Here is a 23,493-nt window from a genome sequence, read left to right as displayed (position 1 = left end):
TGTAACATTTTTTTGAAGATGTAACCTTTACAAAGTTTTTATTGATATAACAAAAAATCAAAAAATTTTTGATAAATAATGAAACTATGTAACATTTTTTTGAAGATGTAACCTTTACAAAGTTTTTATTGATATAACAAAAAATCAAAAAGAAAATATTGTTAGTTTTCATGCAAAATTTTTGTTTTTAAAATAAATAATAATAATAATAATAGCTTTTCTATAAGATACGAGGACTTTATAGTTTTAAAAAAATTTTAAATTAATTTTTAAAGATATAAGGTAACTTGAACAAGATATTCTAGTAATATATGTAAATTGTTAGCAGAACTTCACACACGAGCAAAAATAAAGAAAATAATTAACATAATTCGACAATTAATGTAATCCTTATGTCCATTGAGTACATCAACACTTAAAAATCTACTTATCAAACAGGTAATTTTTCCTCGACCTGATATAATATTTTTTTCATTGGGTGGTTTGTGCAGGTTGAACTTTATATTTTGATATATCGGGGAAACATTATTCCATTTGTATTTAATAATATAAAAATAAAATAATTTTAAAATATTGTTTGTAAAAATAAAAACAACCATCAAATTCTTTATTTCATCGTAATTGACTCAAAGTTGAATGCCCATTTGTATTTGTTTAAAAAAAATCATTGATGTAAAAAATCGTTATTTATCAAATTTTCGATGGTCACCGTTGAATATTTATGGTAAACTTTAGATCATTGTATAAGGTAAAAATAAATAAGATAAAGATACAAAAAAATGAAATTAAGGTACAAATCAATGGGATGAACATGAATACAAAATAATAAGATCTATAATGTAGACGTCATACAAAATTATTGATCATATTCCTCGATGGGTATCAATTCAGTATTGTAGCATTTTTTTTCCCTCATATAATTGGAATATATTTGACAACAATTATAGTAAAGAATTTTTAAAACAAAATCATTTTTTTAATATGTTTTGGTTATTTTTTTCTTTTCTATTTTATCTTAGTTCTCAAGAAAATTTAGATGTAAAATCATTTAATTTAGATTATAAATTAATATAATAAATTTACAAAATTCCAAAACCGAAATCGAATTTCTACTATGTGCATCTACTATTTTTGCTTCATATTTCATTTAATTATCAATGAAATTTAAATTCTTTAAAGTTTTGTAGATTCTTACTAAAAAAAATGAAAATAAAAGATATTTAAATAATAAAATTAATTTTAAAAAAATAAAAAGTTTGTATTTACTAGTACTTCCCATTTTAAAATTAATCTCAATAATAAATTCAAAATTATATTATCTAAAAACAAGAATTAATTTTAATTTTTTTAATATCTTCTTAGTAACCAAGCATGTAATTAAAAATCATAATTACTGTATAGTTATCAAAATTTCAACCAAATTGAGAAAATAAAAGCTATACTTAAATGAGAAAAACACCAAAGAGAGGGCTGAATTGGGTTTTTCAAAATATTTTTTAACACAACAAATTCAAGCACAATAGAAGCAAAAATAAAGAGGTAAAGTTTAGAGAAAACAAACTCAGATTTTATAGTGGTTCGACACTTCTTTGCTCATGTCCACTCTCCTCGATCTTCTAACCGATTGAGGGTTCCATTAACTTGAAGTTTCAACCAATCTTTCAATCTCCTTTACACTTGGATTATGCCTTTAATGAACTCTTACACAATCTCTTCAAGATTCAACTCACTTTAAGACTTTAACACTCGTTTTTTACAAGAATGAATCATTCAACCTAATTCAATGATAACTCAAATACAAATCTAAGTTAGGATAAAACACAAAGGTGCACTAAAAGATATGCAAGTGTAGATTTAATGCACCTATAAGGAAATGAGAGTTTTTAAGGCAAGAACAAGTAGGTAGACAATTGAATACAAATGTTCTCCATATCATAATTAAAGTGGAACTCTCAATTTATAGGTTTCTAACCTCGAGAGTCGAGAAAAACAAAAAGCAGTCTCAATCGGTCGAACTGGAAGTCAATTGGTTCACCAGCTGTTGGAGCATTTAATGCTTTGGCAGGCTACCATTGCTTCGATCGGAGGTCGACCGGGAAAGGAAAACTACTGGAAGAGAGATAGTGTTTTTTACACTCCTCGATCAGACAAGGGCAACCGGTTCCCTGGCCGGTTGAGCCGGTTGGCTTGTGCCTCGATTGGTTCAGTCTTTTGGTTCCAAAAACCTATATTTTTCAGTTCTTTTCCTTTTTAACATTTAGGCAAAGTCTTTAGATAAATTAATATGCCAATTTTGAAACGTTTTGTCTAAGGTATATTTGATAAAACTTGAATTTTAATGAAATTGTAACTTTAAACAATAAACCGAGTTTTCTAAAGATGTATAAAAAGATATGTAAAACCTAAGTGCACTCATACATTCATCTTACATTTGTTTCCTATGATTAAAAATATTTCAAATGTCTCGATTTTGTATCCATTTAGTCATTTGATAAATTTCCAAATTTATACCTGAAATCATTTACAATTCAAACCAATTAGTCACTTAACCATGGTTTGTTATTATCAAAATCTGATTAAGAGAACCCTTGGACTAACAAGTTAAATGTGTAATTATTATTACAAATTTTTTAATATGTAATGATTTGGACATTTTATATCTGGAAATATGTTAATTATTAATTTTTTTTCACATTATTAATTTCCAAATCGAAATTAGAAGAAATATAATAATTTGTTTTATTAATATTTTTAATATATAAAATAAATAAATTTAATATTTTTAAGAGATTAATAAAAACAGGTAAACTTAATACTTAATAACAATCAGATATTAATCAAAAGCAACTCATGTAAATCAAGTTTAGATCTATTTAAATTTTTGACAAAAAAAAATGCTTACACATTGAAAAGATCAACCGCCACGACCATACACTGTTTGGCATTTGTTCAAGGAACCTATGATTGAAGCAGCATTATTAAGAATAGGGATTTGGGTTCAGGACGTTGAATAGCTGACTAGGCAAACAGACCCATACCAGGTCAGAAAATAAACACATGGAGTCTCCCTCTTTCCGGGACCAGTTCGAATAACGCATTTGTATTATATCATCTGATGTCTGATCAAAGCCAAGACATCATAGCTTTCAATGGCCAAAAAGCTGAGTGGGCGTTGGGCGAATGTCGATAGAGACCAGTGTGTCCTTACATGGTGAATCTAATCGGACCATGCCCCACCACTTACACTCGCATGCACTTCCCTATTTAATAATTGGCCAAGTTACATCAACATTAACATTCTTTTCTCCTCCTTGGTTTTGTGTGTTTTAATATGACGGGTGTAATAATAATGACTCCTTTTGGTGTGACATCGTATATTATAAAAAGTTTCTACGAAAATTAAAATCTAATACAAAAATTGATATGGTGATTTAATGACAAAATTAATGATAAAATACAAAAGCAAATTATTTTTTTTATGTTTTATTAACATTAGCTCCCTTTGGATATATGTTGACTTTACTGATGCCCTAATTAAGGATCATAGGTTTAAACCGGGGAATGTTATATTAAGAGAGATTATTGTAGTGTTACAAAATCACTTATAAGCTTGATATCATGAAATGTGCTGTTGTAGGTAAATATATTATCTTAATCCAATTCAACTTATCTTTTGATTTAGTTGCCCACGTTATTAATAGAATTATGATTTTTAAGTTTTTAGCCAATGTAAAGAAGTCAACTCACCCATTATTTATTTTCATTATCTTTAAATTTATTAAAAAGTATAGAGGAAGATGTTATTAGGATACAACAATATTGGTCCACAAAATATAATATGAAATGAGAATATACTATTTTGAGTTGATCCACCTTCTTATTTGATTTCTAGTGGCCAATGTTACAAATGAAATTATAACTTTTAAGTTTTCAACCAATGTAAAAGAATTTAACTAGTCCATTATTAGTTTTTATCATCTTTGAGAGTTATTAGAAAGTATAGAAGTTGTTGGTGCACGACCAACAATGAGAGTCCAACTAGCTTCTAAAGTTTAGACGACAATTCAACTTGCATGCATGAATTTTGGAAAAATGGTAGCATACTTTTCTTTGTAGTTAAGGGTAACTATTTATTCTTATCCAACTATAACGTCTTATTTAGTGTATTTGATTGTGTTCGAATGTGTGTTACCATTGTTAATGTCAATGGTTGTCGGCTCATAACCGTTATCAAGCCTTTATGAGCCTAAGACTAGTATTTTGGCTTCGTAATAACTGTGTCAATAAAGCCACTTAATGTGCATTACAATTAATACTTTCAAGCGTATCAGACGACGTATTCAATATTCGGTTGATTGTATGTCTGTATATTACCATTAAATTATATGAACAAAGTTACTTGACCTTATATTATTATATTATGATCCAGATGGCTCGAGGGGATGGTTGTAAGTGTCCCATAGAAATGAGAGGTGTTGTCCATACCAACGTTTTCCTTATCAAAAGTGATGAAAATTGAATTGCTTGTCACTTGTGAAAGGAGACCAATGCAATCCTTTTCAAAGAAGCGAAATTGTACAGTACAATATATGTTTTGATGATATCAAGGAGACAATGTGCTTCACTTAAAATTTTATTTCAACAATTAATACGTGGAATAAAATTTGCATTAATATTTAAAATATAAAAAAATTACAATATAAATAAATAAGACTTGTATATAAAAGAAATGGCATTTAAATCCAAATATAAATAAGTGAGATTATTTTTATTATGTATAATTGATTTTTGGATAGAAAAAGAAAACTATTACCTATGAACCAATCATAATATAAATAAATAAAATTAAAAAAAATGGATAAAAGAAAGCAACTTAGGATGTATAATGTCCTTACATCAAATTATATACCTAAAATATTATAATTAAATCAGAATTTGCTAGAGGGTGATTTTAAAAAATATTTTTAATTTTTTTTAATATTTAAAAATTTTTATCTTTTAAATTTTAAAAAAAATTAGAAATACTATTTGAAAACGCTTTCTAGAATCATCGTGAAAAACACCTATGAGATTGGAGGAGGGAATTGCTGTATTTTTTAAATAAGAGACTGATACTTAAAGCATTGAAGTAAAAGAGAAGATATGATTTCTGTAAGGAGAATCCATGGGTATAATGCCTTGTATGGGTGTAATAATGTCTAGAAGTCCATGGAGGTATTGAATCAGGTGGTGGTGGGAGACGACAGAAAGTTGAAGGACCCAGAGCTTACCACTGATATCGCTGTGATAGCCACATGGCGGAATATCCGCGGTGGATTGTACGGTGAAGCTCGGCCCCACATCCAAACAGGAACCAACAGAAAACTCGTAGTTGAGGCTAGCTCCCTTCCCACACTTCTCCATCGCCACCTCTCTCTCTCTCTCTCTCTCTAGCTCCGTTTTTTTTTTTCTCCCTCTTTCTTCTCCGTTTCTCTCTCTAGTCTCTCTATTTGTGGTTTTTGGAGTGTTGTGTTGCTTCAACAATGACGGACACCACAGATGATATTGCTGAGGAAATCTCTTTTCAGAGCTTTGATGACGATTGTAGGTTGCTGGGTAGTCTTCTCAACGAGGTGTTGCAGAGGGAAGTGGGAAGCAATTTCATGGAAAAAGTTGAAAGGAATCGGATCCTTGCTCAGGTCGCTCTGCCATACCCGTTTCTTTGTTTTCTCCCTGCTTTTACTCTTCTTCTCTGAAGTTCCAGTTCATGCTCTGGATCGTCTTCATTTAGTTGTTTTGTTGGAGATTCCTTGGATTCATTCCTTTTTTTTCTTATTTATTTTCTGGGTTTCTGTCTTTTCTTTCGAATTCTGGTTTTTCTGGCTCTTTGTTTGGTTGCTGGGAAAACAGAGGAAAATGGAAGGAAAGGAGAAAAGGAGATCTGGGGTCTGTGTTTTTTCGTTTTGTGGTTTCCAAAAAGTGAAAATTCTACTTAAGTCAGCTAAAAGGTTGTGTAGTGAAGCTTAGTTGGGTGGAGGTCTGTTTCTTTTTGGTTTTATGTACTCGATCGTCGTGCTTCACAATTTTGTTTTTTGTTCTTTCTCTTCATTTTCTGAGCATCCAAAAAGAGAAAAAGGTGCTTTTTTATGATGGTTGTTTCTGGGTGGTTTGTACTTTCAGAGTGCATGCAATATGAGGGCGTCAGGGATCGAGGACACTGCTGAGCTGCTTGAGAAGCAGCTCATATCGGAGATATCCCAAATGAATTTGGAGGAAGCGTTAACCCTCGCTCGAGCATTCAGCCATTATCTTAATCTGATGGGTATCGCCGAAACTCACCATAGGTAATTCAGCTTCACCATCATTCGCCTTAGGTGTCGCAAGTTGTTCTGATGAGCTGAAATGGATTCATTGTTGCTGTATTGACAATTCAGGCGTGTTTGGTTTAGGTTGCTGACATTCATTCTCAGTAGTTTCGAGAAATTTCAGGAAGTTTGTGAATGAATAATGCAGCAACATGTGGCAATGAGTGGTTTTCAATTGTTTGGGTTTTCTTTAAAAAACAAATTGGAAAATGAATGCATGAGGAACTGCAATTTTCAGAAAAATCTTCAGGTGCTGTCTTCCATGCTGTGCTATTTATTATGTTTGATTGTAAGGTTTTGGAAAAGAAAATTGTTCTTGGAAAAGATCAAATTAATTTTTTATAATTTTTATGCTTGTTTGTTTGGTTTTGTTAAACAAAACTGCATTTTTGAATTTGTCTCTAATTTTTTATTTGCCTTGCGTAATTTTCTGGAAGGAAGAATTCACTCTTTTATCTTGATGATGGAGGTGCCCTGATTAGTGATCAGGAATATTGGTAGAAAAAGAAAACGATACTCGGAAAAAAAAAAGAACTATCCGCAATCTTTGATTCTTGCTACAATCAGATCTCATATCACTAAAGAAAACTCCATTTTTTCTGATTTTCTTGATGCAGATTACGTAAGGCACGAAATGTGGCACATATGTCAAAATCTTGTGATGACATTTTTAATCAGCTGTTGCAGGGTGGAGTTTCTCCTGAGGAGCTTTATAATACTGTTTGCAAGCAGGTGTTGTATAGTTTTCTCTTTCACTTTCAATTTTCTGGTACTCCTTGTTTGATTGTCAAGAAAAGTGAGCAAAAGAAAAGAGTTACAGAAACTTACTCTGTTTTTACTGCAAGTGAAAAGCTTGCACCTACTGAGCGAATTATTTGTCTCAATCTTCTTGTGGTTTTTTCCAGGCAAGATAGAATTTAAGTTTCACAATTTTGTTTTTTTTTTTAAATAAAAAAATGTATAAATTTCCTTTTTATTTATGCAATAAATTGGAGCTTAATAGTGTTTCAAATTTTAGTATATTCATGTTTTATGAGCTGTGAAATCCTGTAGAATTGGTTTTTATTACTAGCTTTTTGTTGCTGCAGGAGGTTGAGATCGTTCTTACTGCACATCCCACACAGATCAACAGACGTACTTTACAATACAAACACATCAGAATTGCCGTATGTTTGTTAATGATGCTAATTGATTTTTACTAATACATAAATATGTAATTTGTTAATTGTGTTTACTGTTTTGTCCTTGTTTCTGAACTTTGTCTTGCAGCATCTTTTAGACTATAATGACCGACCTAATCTTGGTCATGAGGACCGGGAAATGCTGATTGAAGATCTGGTAATTGTCGCTTAATAATAATGCAGGAAAACCATTGCATATAATTAATATCTTCCACTGATGTATAACAGTTTGTTCTGGTTTTTGTAGGTGAGAGAGATAACTTCCATATGGCAGACAGATGAGCTTAGGCGCCAGAAACCTACTGTTGTTGATGAAGCTAGGGCTGGTAAATGACTCAGAGCTTTATATATCTTTAAAATTTTATGCTTTGATTCTTGGTAAAAGATGTTTACTCTATTCTCCCAGGATTGAACATTGTGGAGCAGTCTCTTTGGAGAGCTGTACCTCATTATTTACGCCGTGTTAGCAATGCTCTAAAGAAGGTTTGTCTTCAATCTTTAGCCGCTAGATTTGATGGATCATATACTTTGTTTCATGGTTTTCATTATCATACAATTTGCTCTGTATTTTGTCCCTTCAGCACACTGGGAAGTCGCTTCCATTGACTTGCACACCAATAAAATTTGGATCTTGGATGGGAGGTGATAGAGATGGAAATCCAAATGTAACTGCAGAGGTGAGGCTTCTGACATTGATGCCTTTGGTGAATTGTCTGCTCCTTGTATATGGTTAAATCTCCCTCTTTAGATGGTTATTAATTTAATTTAGCTTATAAAAGTAAACAATCTGATAATGGTGAAATTATGTGACTTTGTTGAGGTAGAAGATCTAAATGATGAAACAAAGTTCACCTTGTTGAGAGTTGTTTTGTCATTTCAAATGACACATGTGATGCATGGGCGTGCTGAATTGTGTTTTGATAGTACCCTCCTGCTTGCATTTTGGTGTGGGTGTGTGTAGTTTTGTCTTAAAACAGGGGGATGGAAAGAAAATTTTCTACTGGATTCTCTTTTCTAGTTTCATGTCTTTTTTCCTCAGGATTGATGGATTATTTTTCCATCTAGATCATGGATATTGTTAAGCTTAATCTCAAAATATAGAGAACAATTATAGTCGAAGTTTGATGTGATGTGTTTTGTTTCCATATTATGCAAAATCTTTCTTCAATGCTATATTTCTTCAAGAGACCAAACATTCCCATTGCTTCCTTTTTTGATTTGCACATGAGGAAAAGAAATTACTTAGTTCGTAAATGAGAGAAGCTGGTTTGTTTACTGCAACTTTTAGCTCATTATAAAACCAATTAGGACTGGTTTTATTTTCTCATAGTAGTTGTTATAGCAGATAGTTGTCTGTTGTTTCAGGTCACCCGAGACGTATCTCTTTTATCTAGGTGGATGGCTATTGATCTCTACATCCGGGAAGTTGATAGCCTCAGATTTGAACTTTCCATGAACCGTTGCAGTGATAGCTTGTCCAGATTGGCACATGAAATTTTAGAAAAAGGTTTGGCTTTGGCTTGTCAAAGTTTCTACTGAAATTTGGTGCATTGAGGAATACTTTTGGATATTGTAATTGTTATTTCTGTTTGTCCTGCTTTTATTTTTATAGATGTCCCCTCTCGTCAGACCTGTTGTTGACAATTGGCTTGTTCACAAGCATAGGAGGAACCGTCACCTGCCAGGGTGGCTCAGTTGGTTAGGGCGAACACTGGCAAGTGTGGTCCTAGTAAGTGACATATGGTCTTAGATTCGAATCTTGCCACTGATGATACCTTGAATTTACTAGGTGTTGGTTGTTGTGGGGTGGTCAACACCCCGAGGTTTGGGTCCCCATGGAGAGTCCTAAGGGCTTGACCATGGAAGGTTATTCAATTAGCAAAATAAAAAAAAAAGAAAAAATGAAAAACCGTCCAGAGGAGCCCAGAGTCATTTGGAACCTAGAATATTTGATATTATGTAGACTTATGTGCTTAAGAGATTAGTTTCTTAGTTTATGATCTAACCATGTTTGATTTCAAGATTGAAAATCCAGATACGGGATTGTCACCCCGAAAAATGCATTTAAAATTCAATGAGTGATAATCATAAGTTGTGAGGCTAAATATCTTTTTACATTAAATTTTCTGTTTGAGGATATGCGTTTTTACACTAAAAGTCCACAACTCCTGTATGTTTATATTGATTTTTCTACTACAAATATGAACAGAGGATCTCTCTTTGAATTATATGAGGCTCCAACTAGAATACTTTTGAGCTGCTTCTATGGTTTGATAGTGGTCAAAATTTTTCTCCAGAAACTTCATCAGTTGATCGGAATGAGAGTCGGAACCAACCACTGAACAGGAGCCAACTGAAACCTTACAGTCAGCTAGGTCCTACCCTTCCAAGACAACTTCCTGCAGGAGCTGACCTACCCTCTTGCACAGGTCAGAAAATGGTTTTGGCACTTTTCTGTTTAAAAACTTTTTGAGATCTCTTGTTGCTTACGATGTTCTATTCATCTGAAAGAGTTTTGTTTGTTCCTTGGGGAACACCCCAGGTTGACTTAGTGGCAAGTGTAAGTGCAAGTGCAAGTGCACCTTAGTGCGACTGTGTAATACTTTTTTTTTGAACATATGTTGCTTTTTGGATGAATGTTGGATTTTATGTTTCATTATTGAATATGAGGAGTTTGCCAAGGTTTGACTAAAAGAAATTCTATTTCTGTTATATTCATTATCCATAGTATTTAAATACACATTCTGCTCTCCCTTTAATTGTTCCATTGATTCCTACAAGTTCAAAAAATTTATTTTAGTTTTCTTGTGATAAAATTGATGGTAAACACACTTCTGATGTTTTTGGTGAATGATTGGACTTGCCACATCATAGCCACGTTGTTGTTGAACTTCTATTTCTGCTTAATAGCCCTCCACCAGTGATAACTTTTGGTGAATGTTTGACAAAATTTCTGAAGTTTCAAGGCTATATTCCAATTTCTATTTTCTTTGTTTCAAGATTTCAACTATTTCTTTACAATGATATAAGTGCATGCTTTCAAACTATGGAATTTCTTTTGGTCCTGATCAACGCTAAACCTTAAGCCCAAACTGGAGTCTATCCTTTCTTTTTAAGGATCATTGGGTTCAGGGTCTACAGTGCAAATTAACTGTTATTTTTGTCCATTCTCAACAGTTTCCTTGTGGCATATGTTTTGGCAAAGTGATTGTTTCTTGCCTGCATTTCATAACTGTGCTTTCACTAATTCTTTGTTTGATCTTGCATTTCATGTAATTGCTAATCCATATGAATACAGTTGATAGTTCATTTTTTTTTCCTCCATGTAGAATGCAAGGATGGGGAATCTAAGTATCCCAAATTAGAATTTCCTGGAACTGATTACATGCCATTGAATCGTCAGGTGAAACAAATTTTAGGAAAGCTTATATTTTTATGTGGCATTTGTTTACCTTCTATGGTTCTTCCTTCTACTACCTCTGCATCCTCTCTAGCAAATATTTATGGAGTTCTTTTTTATTTTTAAATTTCTAGGATGTTAAGGCTGCTTCAAGTTCAGATACTTCATTCCAGGATTCCAATAAGGACTTTGGCAAAACATATGGAAATGGAACTGTAGCTAATTCTAGCAATTCTCAGTCAGCTGCGACACCCCGAACTGTTTCTTTCAGCTCTGGTCAACTCCTTTCTCAGAGGAAACTATTTTCAGAATCTCAGTTGGGAAGGTCCAGCTTCCAGAAGCTTCTGGAGCCAAGCCTACCTCAACGTCCTGGAATTGCTCCTTATAGGATTGTTCTTGGAAATGTAAAAGACAAGGTAATCCTTTCCTATTTAGGAACGCCAATAATCAATATGTGGTCATTAGTTACATGGTGAAGCTGGTATTGAAAACTTATGTGCTGTTGGTCTTGATAGAGAATAAAATTGCCTGTGACTGGCATAGGAGAAGCAATTTGCCCATGATATGCCTGGTTCTAATTTGACATTTTCATGGTCTCAGTCTGTTTTTCAGAATGATGACTTTTGATGCGCTTTTGAGAGGAAATATTTTGGGACACATATTTTAGGAATGCACAGTAAAATGAAAGGAAACTGGGATAGAATCTCCTGGTAGAAGAATCCAACCACTCTGGTGGTTCAAGCTCTATATTTGGTTGACATTACTTTAATTCTTGGTTTTGCATCTTCTCTTGGTCTTGGGTTTTGTTCGGACAAAAAACATTAAAAATTAAGACAGAAAATGATACATAACTTTTAGGTCAGGAAACAGTATTGAAGATAAGAAAGGGTGCTTGGCTACCCTTCTCACTATTCTTTTTCAGTGCTTTTATTTTGATGCCAAAACAAATGCATGAAAAAATATTATTTTTTTCCCTACAAAACAAAACAGTGATATGACTACAGAGCAGGATTTAAATAAATGCAGCCAATCTAAAAATCTGAAATTATTCAAATGGGTGATAAGTTGTTGAAGCATCTTTTTGACATAGTTTGCAACTGTACAATGATAATGCTTTTGAGGAGTGAGTATGCCATTTTGATTCTCTTGATTGCTATTGCATGGTTGTTGTTTTTCTTATTTACAAAGGCTGAAGCATTCTAACCTTTTATGTTACCTTAATGATGATGAAAGAGTAAATGTTTGTGTATGTTGCATCAATTCAGCTTATGAAAACACAAAGACGGTTGGAGCTTCTTCTTGAGGATCTTCCTTGCGAACATGATCCTGGGGATTACTATGAAACAGCAGACGAACTCTTGGAACCACTACTGCTGTGCCATGAATCTATGGTATTTAAGTCAACTAGCTTCATTTTCTTGTGTTAAGGTTTTTATATTGGTATATATCATTGATGTAAAATTATCAATGTTTGCAGCAATCATGTGGATCTGGTATCCTAGCTGATGGTCGGCTTGCTGATCTCATCCGAAGAGTTGCTACCTTTAGAATGGTATTAATGAAGCTTGACTTGCGCCAGGTATGTTTTGTTTTGGGTTATAAGCTGCAATGTTTATAGGTTATTTGTTTAACTTCATTTGTGCAATGGACAGGAATCTGCTAGGCATGCTGAAACACTAGATGCAATTACAAGTTACCTGGATATGGGTATATATAGTGAGTGGGATGAAGAAAGAAAACTGGATTTTCTGACAAGAGAGCTGAAAGGGAAGAGGCCTCTGGTTCCTCCAACTATAGAAGTATGGTGATTTGATATGATGATCCCAATCTAAAATAATATTTAAAATGTGTAAACAGTTGAAATGTTGGTTTTCTAACTGTTTTCCTGATTATTGCAATGTCATAGGGATTTAAAAAATCTGAAGTTAAGTCACCACTATTGAGTGGCTTATATTTCATCTATAGTTTTTCTGAGACGTGAAAACATAGGATGTGGTTTATCATCATTTCCAAATGATGGTAGTATGAAATCCTTTTTATTGGGCTCCTTAAAACATTTTATCATTGTTGTAAAACGCTTTTGTAGCTTACCTTGAGAAAACAAACACTATAAAAATTCTCAATAAGGTGTCTTATTTTTATATTCTGATACTTTGGCTCCCTTCCTTGTTCTTCCATGTGTTAATGGTAAATTGGGTTTTCCCTTGGGATTTTTAGATGTACATTTAAAAAAAAAAAATTATTTTTATATTTTCAGATGTCTTGAAATTGGTAGTGCCACAGGTATAGAATGTTATCGAGGAACTTCTCGGATAAACTTAGTACTGTGTAGGTGATCCAGTATCACATGTGTGAGCAAATTTTGAAGTTTATTAAGGTGTTTGAATGGTCCCTACCATATCATGTATTTGTCCCCCCCACCCTTCTTTTCTGGCTTCATATTTTTGCTTTATTGGGTCTTTTCAGGTTGTTGCTGATGTTAAAGAAGTGTTGGATACCTTCCGAGTTGCTGCTGAGATAGGGAGTGATTCATTTGGAGCATATGTGATTTCTATGGCCTCCAATGTATGATTAGTTATTCCTAAATTTTCTGCACAAAATTTATGATTATTACCAACAAAAGTTCGGCATTTGGTATTAAAGCTACATAATGAGGAGCAGTACTTGAGTTTCTTTTGATTCTTTGTTCTCAGAGGGATTACTGATGCATATTTTCATTTCCGAATTCTCTGAGGCGTTATTAATACACAAACATAACACAAATTTGATATATTGATATAACCATACCGTTGGCCTTGCAGGCAAGCGATGTCCTTGCTGTGGAGCTTCTGCAAAAAGATGCCCGACTTGCTGTTTGTGGGGAGCTGGGCAGACCATGTTCTGGTGGAACGTAAGATCACTACCATCACTCCATTGATAGGCAATCTTAGAAATCCCTCTTGATAGATTTTAACAAGTCAAATTTGTGCTTTTGGACTTGTTCTATGGTTAAGGGAATCTGAACAAAACAGAGAAATAAAAGTAGTTGATTGGGAATCCATCTCCCTAAAGAAAATGATTCTCATCTTGATGTTACTGTCATATTGGGTAGGATTGTGAGTTTATACACTGAACTTTCCTGCAGTAACAGATTAAAAGATGGATAATAGGACTAGCTTAGAGTACTACTCCTGGGGAAAAAGCAAACAAGCACTTAAGAAAAATGAAAATTAAGAAAAATATCTATGTATTCATAGCATAATATGTGGGATTAAAGAATTTAGCATTTTCAGCCTTACTGGGGTTTACATTGTTGCACAAACAAGATATAATTCTTACTAAATTTTCATATATCTTGGAATAGGCTACGGGTGGTTCCTCTATTTGAAACTGTGAAGGACTTGAGGGGAGCTGGGGCAGTGATCAGGAAATTGTTATCAATAGATTGGTACCGGGAGCATATTATAAAGAACCATAATGGGCACCAGGAGGTATTTATCAACAAAAAGCATTAGGATCACTTCTCCATGAGCTTATTATGGTTATTGTGAACAGGTGATGGTTGGATACTCTGACTCTGGTAAAGATGCTGGGCGCTTCACTGCTGCTTGGGAACTTTACAAAGCACAAGAGGATGTTGTAGCTGCATGCAATGAGTATGGGATTAAAGTTACTCTCTTCCATGGGCGTGGAGGGAGTATAGGTCGTGGTGGTGGCCCTACATATCTTGCCATTCAATCCCAACCACCTGGTTCTGTAATGGTGAGTTATCAATTAAGTTCAGCACCTCAAAAAATAACTAATCTTTATTTTCCATTTTTTCAATCAACAATTTTATGTTTTCCTTCTCCATTTGCTTTGTTACTACACTTCCTACTCCATTCTAAAACTAGGAAAAGGATATGCTAGTTCCTTAACTAACCAATGATCTTTGGTCTGGAACTTGTGTGGGGTACAACATTTGAGGAAACATCTAACTGCAGTTTTGAAAACTTGGGAAATTTAATAAGCTTTTATGAGAACCCTAACCAATGTGGCTGAATTTTGAAAGGAACTTGTAGTAGAAAACTATAAGCACGGCTTGAATTGTTGTTTCTCTTTTGAACTTCATAAATTTCCTTTAATTCCTTGAGTTCATTTGATATCCAAATTGACCCAAGTTATAATCCACATTGGAGTTTACGACCTTGCTTTCAATGGTTAAGAACAGAAGGTTATATTCTCAGAAGGGATAGCACTCCCTCCTAAATCGCATTGGGTTTTTTGTTTTGAATTGGCAGGGTACTCTCCGGTCAACTGAGCAAGGAGAGATGGTTCAAGCTAAGTTTGGGTTACCACACACGGCTGTGCGGCAACTAGAAATATACACGACTGCTGTGCTGCTTGCAACCATGCGGCCTCCACTTCCACCTAGGGAGGAAAAATGGCGGAATCTAATGGAGGAGATCTCGAAAATCAGTGGCCAATGTTATAGGAGTACAGTTTATGAAAACCCAGAATTCCTAGCCTACTTCCATGAAGCTACACCACAGGCTGAGCTTGGTTTCCTTAACATAGGAAGCCGACCCACAAGAAGAAAGAGCTCAACAGGAATTGGACATCTTCGTGCAATTCCATGGGTATTTGCATGGACTCAAACCAGATTTGTCCTTCCTGCCTGGCTTGGAGTTGGGTCAGGTTTAAAGGGTGTTTGTGAGAAGGGGCATAAAGAAGACCTAATCGCAATGTATAAAGAATGGCCTTTCTTCCAATCTACCATTGACCTTATAGAGATGGTCTTAGGGAAAGCGGATATTACCATAGCCAAGCATTATGATGAAGTTCTTGTGTCACCAAGTAGGCAAGAGCTTGGTGCTGACCTAAGGAGGGAGCTCTTGACAACAGGGAAGTTTGTCTTGGTGGTTACTGGGCATGATAAACTCTCTCAGAATAATCGAAGCTTGAGGAGACTGATTGAGAGCCGGCTTCCTTTTCTCAATCCAATGAACATGTTGCAGGTTGAGATACTGAGGAGGTTGAGACGTGACGATGATAACAATAAACTCAGAGATGCCTTGCTTATCACAATAAATGGGATTGCTGCGGGGATGAGGAACACAGGTTGAGTGAAACTGCTGCACTCCAACGAGGCTCACTGTCAGCTGAAAGTCTTTCTTTTTGTTTCCAAAACAGCAATCATGTTAAGAGTTTGTCTACTGTATCCCTATCAGTCATTAGGTTTTGTTAAAAAACATAAACATATAGCACAACCGAAGTGGAACTTGCTCATCAGGATGGAAAAGTGTCGCATTATCTGAAGCGGACATGAATTCTCTATTATCTTATACGAGGAGGTTGTTGACATATATGTTGCTGTGCTAGAACTGCAAGAGGTATTGTTGTCCCTGTAAGAAATGAATTGCCAACTCATATGCATGCACTGCTGGTCCCAGGCCTAGAAAAAATTAAGGATCAGAGCCGATCCGGAGCCTAAAAGATCTAAGGTTGATGAACAAATTTATCAACCATATGAGATGGTGAATTTTATAGATTTTCCATCCTGCCAGGGTGTTGTCTAGAGGGGTAGAAGCAAGATGTTGTGCAACAACCTTGGTTGGTTGATCAACTTGGGTGGTGTAACATCCGCAAAACTCCTCTTGGTTGGAATTTTTTTTTCCAAATATTATATTTTTTAAAAATATTATTAAAAAGTGAATACAAAAATATGACATTTTTGTCATTAATTTTTTATATTTTATATTAAACTGTCTTTTAAAAAGACAATCATGTGTTCCCATTTTCAATATAAATTATTTTTAGTGGTACTATTTTTTTAAAAATATTTTAAAGAATTAAACTACTTGTAGAGAGCATTCCTTTTTATCATAGAGGCTTAAATATACATTGCTGGATGCACACTCCCACACATGTGACTCTCCATTTGAATTCAAACAATTTAGTTGAGGAAGTTGGGGTACTTCCGTACTTCAAGTCTTGTCTTGACATTCCACATGGCTGATTCACATTGGTGCTAATGTTTTCACAAGTCATTGAATAGAAAAGCTATTAGGGTTTACTAGTTGCAAGAATTGAAATATCGGTTTTTATGGATATATCGGTACTTCGATTTTGTAGAGATATTGGATAAATATTGATGGAGCGAAAATTATTTAAAATTAATAGGAATGCTTGAAAAAACTTCAAAAAAATAAAAATAAAATAAGTAAGAATACACATTTTAAAGTTATCTTGTAAGTGTAATTGTCATATATATATATATATATAATTAAGAAAAAAAAATTAAGATATATCGATAGATTCGATATTTGAATTTTAAAAATAATATATATGAATTTTGAAAGTGTATAAAGTTAGAATTAAGTTAAAAAATATTTGATTTTATTGAATAAAAACAATTTATACATAAATATAATATATATGATTGCAATAGTTCTTAGACAATATTTATTTAAAAAAATTTAAAATATTTTTATTAAAATATATTTTATTATATTTTAAATAAAAAATTAAATTAATTTATATAAAATATCTTATTTGAGATTTAACTTTTTAAATTTTATTAAAAATACGTAGTAACAATTTTTTCTATTAATATTAATTTATTTAATAATGTTGATAATTAATAATTATTTATATAGAGAGTGGAAAATTGTTCTCATCATTTTTTATTTATTTATTTTATCTCTACTAAATCAAAAAATCAAAAGGGCACCCACTTCTCCCTCGGGCATCAAGAATCCTCCAACGAGAGAATCCCTAAAAAAGCCCTATTTTCCTCTGCTACTCTCAATCCTCGCAGGTACTAATCTAATCATGGTATTATTTTTTTTTTTTCAACCCCCGTTTGATTCCCTAGAAAATCCTTCCCCCATTCGATATCCGGGAAAATTCATCCTTGTTTGATTTCCGAGAAAATCCATTCAAAACCCCCAAAGAAAACCAAAAAATTGCTTTTCCTTTGCTCCCTGTGTTTTCTGGATCTGTTTTAGGGGTCTCTTTGCGGTTGTGCCATTGGATTTAAATTTCACGAACCCTAAATCCACGATTTTTGAGCCAGGCTGAAAAACACAACCTTTGCCTGCAAATCATGATCAGATCACCAAATAGCATTTTATGTTTTTTTTTTTTTTTAAAAAAATTGGACAGCTGTGCGCGGGCTGGACTGGTAGGAAATATCGGGAAATTTGCCGAAAAATCGGTAAAAATACCGAAATATCGGCGATATTTTCGGCGATTGGGCTCCTCATCCGGCTTCTCCGCGCGCGTGCCTCCACTCGCGATTTTTCTCCGATTTATCGGTGCGATATATAGGCGATTTTGCCGATTTTTTGGCAATATTCCCGTGGATCAATAATCGGTGGCGATTATGTTGCATATGTGGGTATATCAATAATCGGTGGCGATTATGTTGCATATGTGGGTATAGTTTTATAAATATATAATTTATATTTTTTTAAAATTAAAATAATTATAAAAAATTAAGCTTATAGATAAATATTTTTAAATTTGGATATTAATTTTTTTATCTTTGATATTAACAAATTAAATAATAATAATAAGGATAAATATAAATATGTTTATATTTTTAATTTTATCAAATAAAACATATATAATATTTATGTGAAGATATGTTCAAAATGAAAGAAAAATTTTATTATTTAATTTTATTTACATATCAAAAGTTATATATCATATTATTTTATAATTTTAAATCTTATTACATTATTTAATTTACATTGTTTTCATATTTATTATTATAAAAATAGATGTAGATATACTCAAATTAAGATAATTATAGATAATATTAAAACTAAATATTCATAATTAATTTAAGTTGTAATCAATTGCAAATTGTCATGCATCATAAAGCATGTAATGCAAGATTTATATGATAAAGTAAAATTGACACATGATAATAACTTCCTCAAATTAAATTGTGATACATGTCATATGAGTCCATAGAAAGAGGCAGACAAGTTGCCTTCGGTTTAAATAAAAAATGTATATTCTAATAATTTAAATATAATTATTAGAATAAATAAAAATGACAAGTTTGTTAATTGGAAACATCATCTTCTAGCCTTCGATTTGTGCGTTGAGAAAGATAAAAGATGACTTGTGCGTTGAGAAAGATAAAAGATGACGCTTTGCTAAAAATCATCTTCTAACCTATGATTGTAGGTTTTGAGCAACAATTATATTTTAAAAAAGCGTTGTTTTTTATTAATGCTTTCAAGGATGCTTTTATGAAACACTATCTTTGATTGATGTTAATAATTATACTTGTAGAACCGTCACCTTTGAGCATTTTCTATTGAATTAATTTTTTTTTCTTCAAAATAACCAATTTTGACTCTAATAAAAGTGACATCTTCCTTACATATGCATACCAAGTAGCCCGTTGTCTGGTACCAACCCAGGTGAGATGTGTAGCCCAACTCTGTTGCATATCAGCACATGCCCAATATTTTGTCCTTGCCCAAAGGCCTTACAATACCTCAGCCCGTGGTCATGTCTGGCCTCAACCCCATGATTGCCTTGATCCACACCTTGCCTCAATTCATGCCTTACTTGAGCCCATGCCCACGTCATGGCTTTGTCTCAGCCTTACTCTGATGCTCCAACATGTCTATGCCCATGTCTTTGTGCCTATGAGTCATGCCAGTCTTACCATGACATTGCACCCATGGCTTAACCATGATGTTGCCTATGGCTTGGTGCCCGCCACAGCCGCCCTTACAAAGGCTTTCCATGCTTTACATGTGTTAAGGGGCAGGATGCCATGCACCCACATGCCTTTGTTACCCACACTGATGCTTCTATAACCCAATTTTGCTATAGTCTCGTGCCAAGATGCACCATCCCATGTCATTGTACCTACGGCATTCATCTCTGTTGCATGAGGCATTACGCTTTTGTACCAAGCCAACCGAGTCATGCCCATGCTTTAGGGGTGCACCTAGGTGTCTTGAGGCCTTAGGAAGCCAATCAAGCCAATGCTCTCCACTAGTATTTTCTTTGCCTCAGCTTCACTCTAATGCACCAACATGTTCATGCCCATGTCTTGGTAGCTATGAAAGAGATGCTAGCCTTCATGAGTTACGAGGCTTACCATGGCATTTCACCTATATATGGCCCTCCATGTTGTTACCTAGGGCTTTGGACCCATAGGGCATCCCTTATAAAGGCTTGCCACTCCTTGCATGTGTTGAGGGTTAGCGTTCAATGCCCAAACCGTGCGGGTACCCTTGGGTGGGTCTTGAGGCCTTAGGAAGCGGACCAAGCCATCGCCGTCTGCATGGTCCTCTGAACATCCTCCAAAAAGAGCATTTTAGCCATTTTGATTCTAGTAAAAGGAGGTATCAAGAATGCTTGATGAGGCATAATGGAATTTTCTAAAATTCCATAAATTATTTTTGTGAGCCCAACCACTTCAAATCCTTTTTCAAAATCAAGCCATTGGTTATTATAGCCTACCTCGGCCGTGCCATGTCGCGACTCATGTATGGGTATGAGGACACGTTGTTGCATGACTGTGGCCTCATTCCCGAGCCAACTTGCTGACATGAGGCTCCATTGGTGCACACCTATGGCCTCATGGGCCAAGTGCTGTCAATGTTGCAGATCTCTAGCTATGCATCCATCATCCTCAAAGCCACCTTGTCTTAACTTGGGCCATTTGTGCCAGTACAAGGTCCCACTCACAGGCCTAACAGGTGACATGTGGAGGCCCAATTCTTAATGCACAGTATCCTTTCTTTTTAACCTTTGACATGGTCCAAACAGCTCTAATCTTAAGTTCCATTGGGGTTTATATTTGAACCTTAAGATTCCACAAGTTGATTTGCTTTCACATATTCTCATCCATCCACAAGTGATCATCGCAACTGAATAGCAAATGCAGCAAGTATACATGCAAATATGGGAAGGAAGCATTGGTCAGAAACATGCAAACATCATCAATCAGCAAAAAACTAGCATTAATTAGTTGAAGGCAAACTCAGAAAAGATTTTAATTATTTTCTGACAAGTTTGAGTGGGAGTATAAAAGAATAAATAAGCTTAAAACATCGTGTTTACAATTAATACAGAATCACTAATAGACCTAACACCAAATCCACCAACCTAGCTAACCCATAAAATTAGGTGAGTGTCGTGTCTAAGCAACATAACTGAAACCCAAACCCGAATTATTGCCGCCCATAACTTTGGCTGCACCATGGAAGAAGGCACCTCTAGTGTTCCCATCTAATGTAAATTATGTAGCTACAAATTAAAGTAAATCTTAGTTTGTCAGCTCAAAAGACAGCATAGGCTTACCCTAATCACTGCATTGATCAGTATCTCAGTCAAATTATCGTTTGATTTGGAAAGAGGGATATTCTTTTACTCCCACCAAAAATGGAATCCGATGTCCTAAATCTGCAACCTTGTGTCCTGCATTTTTCCCTTTATCTTTTAAATACAAGATGCCATATGTTCTTTAAAGGAGATACCATACCTGCAGATATGGGAGTGAGGTTCAATCAAGGTGTCTGCAAGCAGGCTATAGTTGGGCCTTCCTCCATCTCTTCCTTTCCTTCCTAGTGGTGTCCAGCTTATTTTTTTTGAATCTCAATCCAAACTCTAGAGCTATGTTCATTGTGCCTGCCTTCTCATTCACAGCGTGTACGGGACTACCTGGTAGGTTATTTTTCCTTTCTTTTGAGTGGGAAGTCACTTCATTTCTTTTCTTTTCTTCTTTCTTTGGATTCTGACTTCCATTAATATCTTGTAGTATTTCATTTTCAGGTGCAAAGGCATGATTGAACCTCACATATTTTTGGGCAGTGCTATCCGGCCTAACTTGTTTAAATCTGTTATTAAAGCTAAGGTTCCATGTCGCTTTGATGCTACCAAACATGCAGATATGCAGATTTTCTTAAAATAAGTAGTATAGTTTTTGAGGAATTGGTTCTTTAATATCTACATAATTTCCAAAATGGAAAAAAAACCAGAGAATCCAGCCTACCGTTTCCGGTAATTCAAGTCCAATAGATCCATGGAAACAAACTGTACTACTTTTTCTTCTTTCTGTAAAACATTTCTAGTATAAAGATCAGGCATTGGGGTTTTCTAAAAATAATCGGACTCGTAGTACCCGACCAAGTACTCAATGGAGAGTGGAAGTGGAACTGGGCCCATTGGTGTGCTTCAGCTAAAAATCACAGGGATCATCTTATTGGCCAATCGTACCACACTGATATAATTCGTAACCCCAGATGCCCTTCCATTTTTCTCTTTTTCAATTCTCAATAGTGCATGTCCTCAATGGCAGGGCTTGTTTTTTCGGTGATGATCAGTACGGTTTCCGGACCGATTGCATTAATCCAACCTAGCCTACATGCCAACCTATATATTTCTCAAGTTCTAGTTCAGCAAAGTATAATTCCACAGTACTCAGGTATGGATGAATGCAGAATGCGTCCATAGAAATAGAAATAGACATGACATGGTTGATGGGACCAAGCAGCTTGGAGTTTCAGTGAACCACAGCCACATTCCATATCAACGAATTGAGATATTTCTTTCCACAATGTGGACTCTTGACAACTATATTTGAACAATGATCTGCAAATTATTGCTTAGCCGACGCATAAAAACATTGACTTTTGTCCTCGGGCAGCTAGCATTAATGTAACTTCTCTCCTTGAGGCCACGGCAACACTCCTCCCTAGCTAGTAAAAAAGGCCAAATGCAGGCCAAGTTTGATGGAAAATTTGATTGAAGTGTTGCCAAATGAAAACGCGCGTATGACGAGGATTGAGGAATGGAGGGGGGATCTTATGAGATCTATATACAAGGGACAGGCCATGTTAGATCTTAATTACAATGCAAGTTGTAGAAGTGATGCCAGTCATGTAGCTCCCTCCCTTGAAACAAAGTTTCATCTTCAATCAAGATTCCGGATACCATGTCCCTTTTTATGGCACCTTCCTCTGTTGCGTTCCAAATGGGTAATGCAATAGCTCCTCTTATCCCAATAATTATTCGTCCAGATAGATGTATATGTATGTTCAAGTATTAAAGGCCTTTTAGCTCTGGTCGGTGGCAATTAATGTCAAATGGGAAGTACTTCAAATATGTTTTACTAGCTTCATACATTGAATGCAAATGTTAAAATTAACATTCGAGGAGTAAAAATATTGAGATTTTGATAAGGTGCCTCTTAGGTGCGCGATATATTACAAGGGAAGGATATGGTCATGGGTAAAGGAAAAGGGGGCCTGGGCCTAGGGGGGTAGTAGTGATCACGTGCAAGGCATGAAAATGACTGCAACCATATCAGACCGTCGAAGCAAGGGACCCAAAAGGTCAAAAGATGGACGTCCCTTTTGATTCAAGATCCTCCATTGGCCACATCTCCATTCACCGGTGTATAATTAAAATCATCTGGAAGGGTACGTGTGGTCAGTGTGAGATCCTCCTGTGGGGGCTTGTGTCAATTTTTTTGAGAGCACAGGTGCAGAACACCGCAGTTGTTGACAAAAGGCAACATAAAGCCAAGATGATGAAGGGCATCTCTGTGAATAGAGTTAAGAAAATGCTT

At 34.7% G+C, this 23,493-nt stretch overlaps 1 protein-coding gene and 1 long non-coding RNA gene across 3 annotated transcripts; both read left to right on the top strand.

Annotated features, from left to right (window-relative positions):
• Positions 1–5,130: 5,130 nt before the first annotated feature.
• On the top strand, positions 5,131–16,249 carry LOC100247335 (phosphoenolpyruvate carboxylase 4). 2 transcript variants are annotated; one of them, XM_002280806.4, is made up of 20 exons: positions 5,131–5,678; positions 6,160–6,323; positions 6,962–7,076; positions 7,433–7,510; positions 7,614–7,682; positions 7,773–7,851; positions 7,932–8,008; positions 8,107–8,202; positions 8,891–9,032; positions 9,823–9,954; positions 10,855–10,928; positions 11,060–11,341; positions 12,191–12,316; positions 12,403–12,504; positions 12,578–12,724; positions 13,392–13,490; positions 13,727–13,815; positions 14,269–14,395; positions 14,460–14,666; positions 15,185–16,249. In XM_002280806.4, the coding sequence occupies exons 1-20, from the start codon at positions 5,523–5,525 to the stop codon at positions 16,007–16,009; spliced, it is 3,186 nt and encodes a 1,061-aa protein (XP_002280842.1). In that variant the 5' UTR covers positions 5,131–5,522; the 3' UTR covers positions 16,010–16,249. The 2 variants fall into 2 exon arrangements, with proteins under 2 accessions (XP_002280842.1, XP_010648132.1); XM_010649830.3 differs by lacking the exon at positions 9,823–9,954 and having other exon boundaries at positions 5,249–5,678.
• Positions 16,250–20,462: 4,213 nt separating this feature from the next.
• On the top strand, positions 20,463–21,854 carry LOC109123524 (uncharacterized). The gene is made up of 2 exons (XR_002031226.2): positions 20,463–21,587; positions 21,696–21,854. It is a non-coding gene; the product is annotated as an uncharacterized LOC109123524 (long non-coding RNA).
• The last annotated feature ends 1,639 nt before the right edge of the window (positions 21,855–23,493 follow it).

The sequence above is a fragment of the Vitis vinifera genome, chromosome 1 (assembly GCF_030704535.1).
Source record: "Vitis vinifera cultivar Pinot Noir 40024 chromosome 1, ASM3070453v1".
In the NCBI taxonomy this organism is placed as follows: Eukaryota; Viridiplantae; Streptophyta; class Magnoliopsida; order Vitales; family Vitaceae; genus Vitis; species Vitis vinifera.
This window is presented reverse-complemented; position numbering and strand designations above follow the sequence as displayed.

Excerpts from the sequence above, each read along its gene's own strand:
- LOC100247335 (XM_002280806.4), top strand. The coding sequence starts at position 5,523 with ATGACGGACACCACAGATGATATTGCTGAGGAAATCTCTTTTCAGAGC. Across the intron at positions 7,077-7,432 it reads ATAATACTGTTTGCAAGCAG|GAGGTTGAGATCGTTCTTAC; the intron begins GTGTTGTATAGT and ends TTGTTGCTGCAG. Across the intron at positions 7,683-7,772 it reads AAATGCTGATTGAAGATCTG|GTGAGAGAGATAACTTCCAT; the intron begins GTAATTGTCGCT and ends TGGTTTTTGTAG.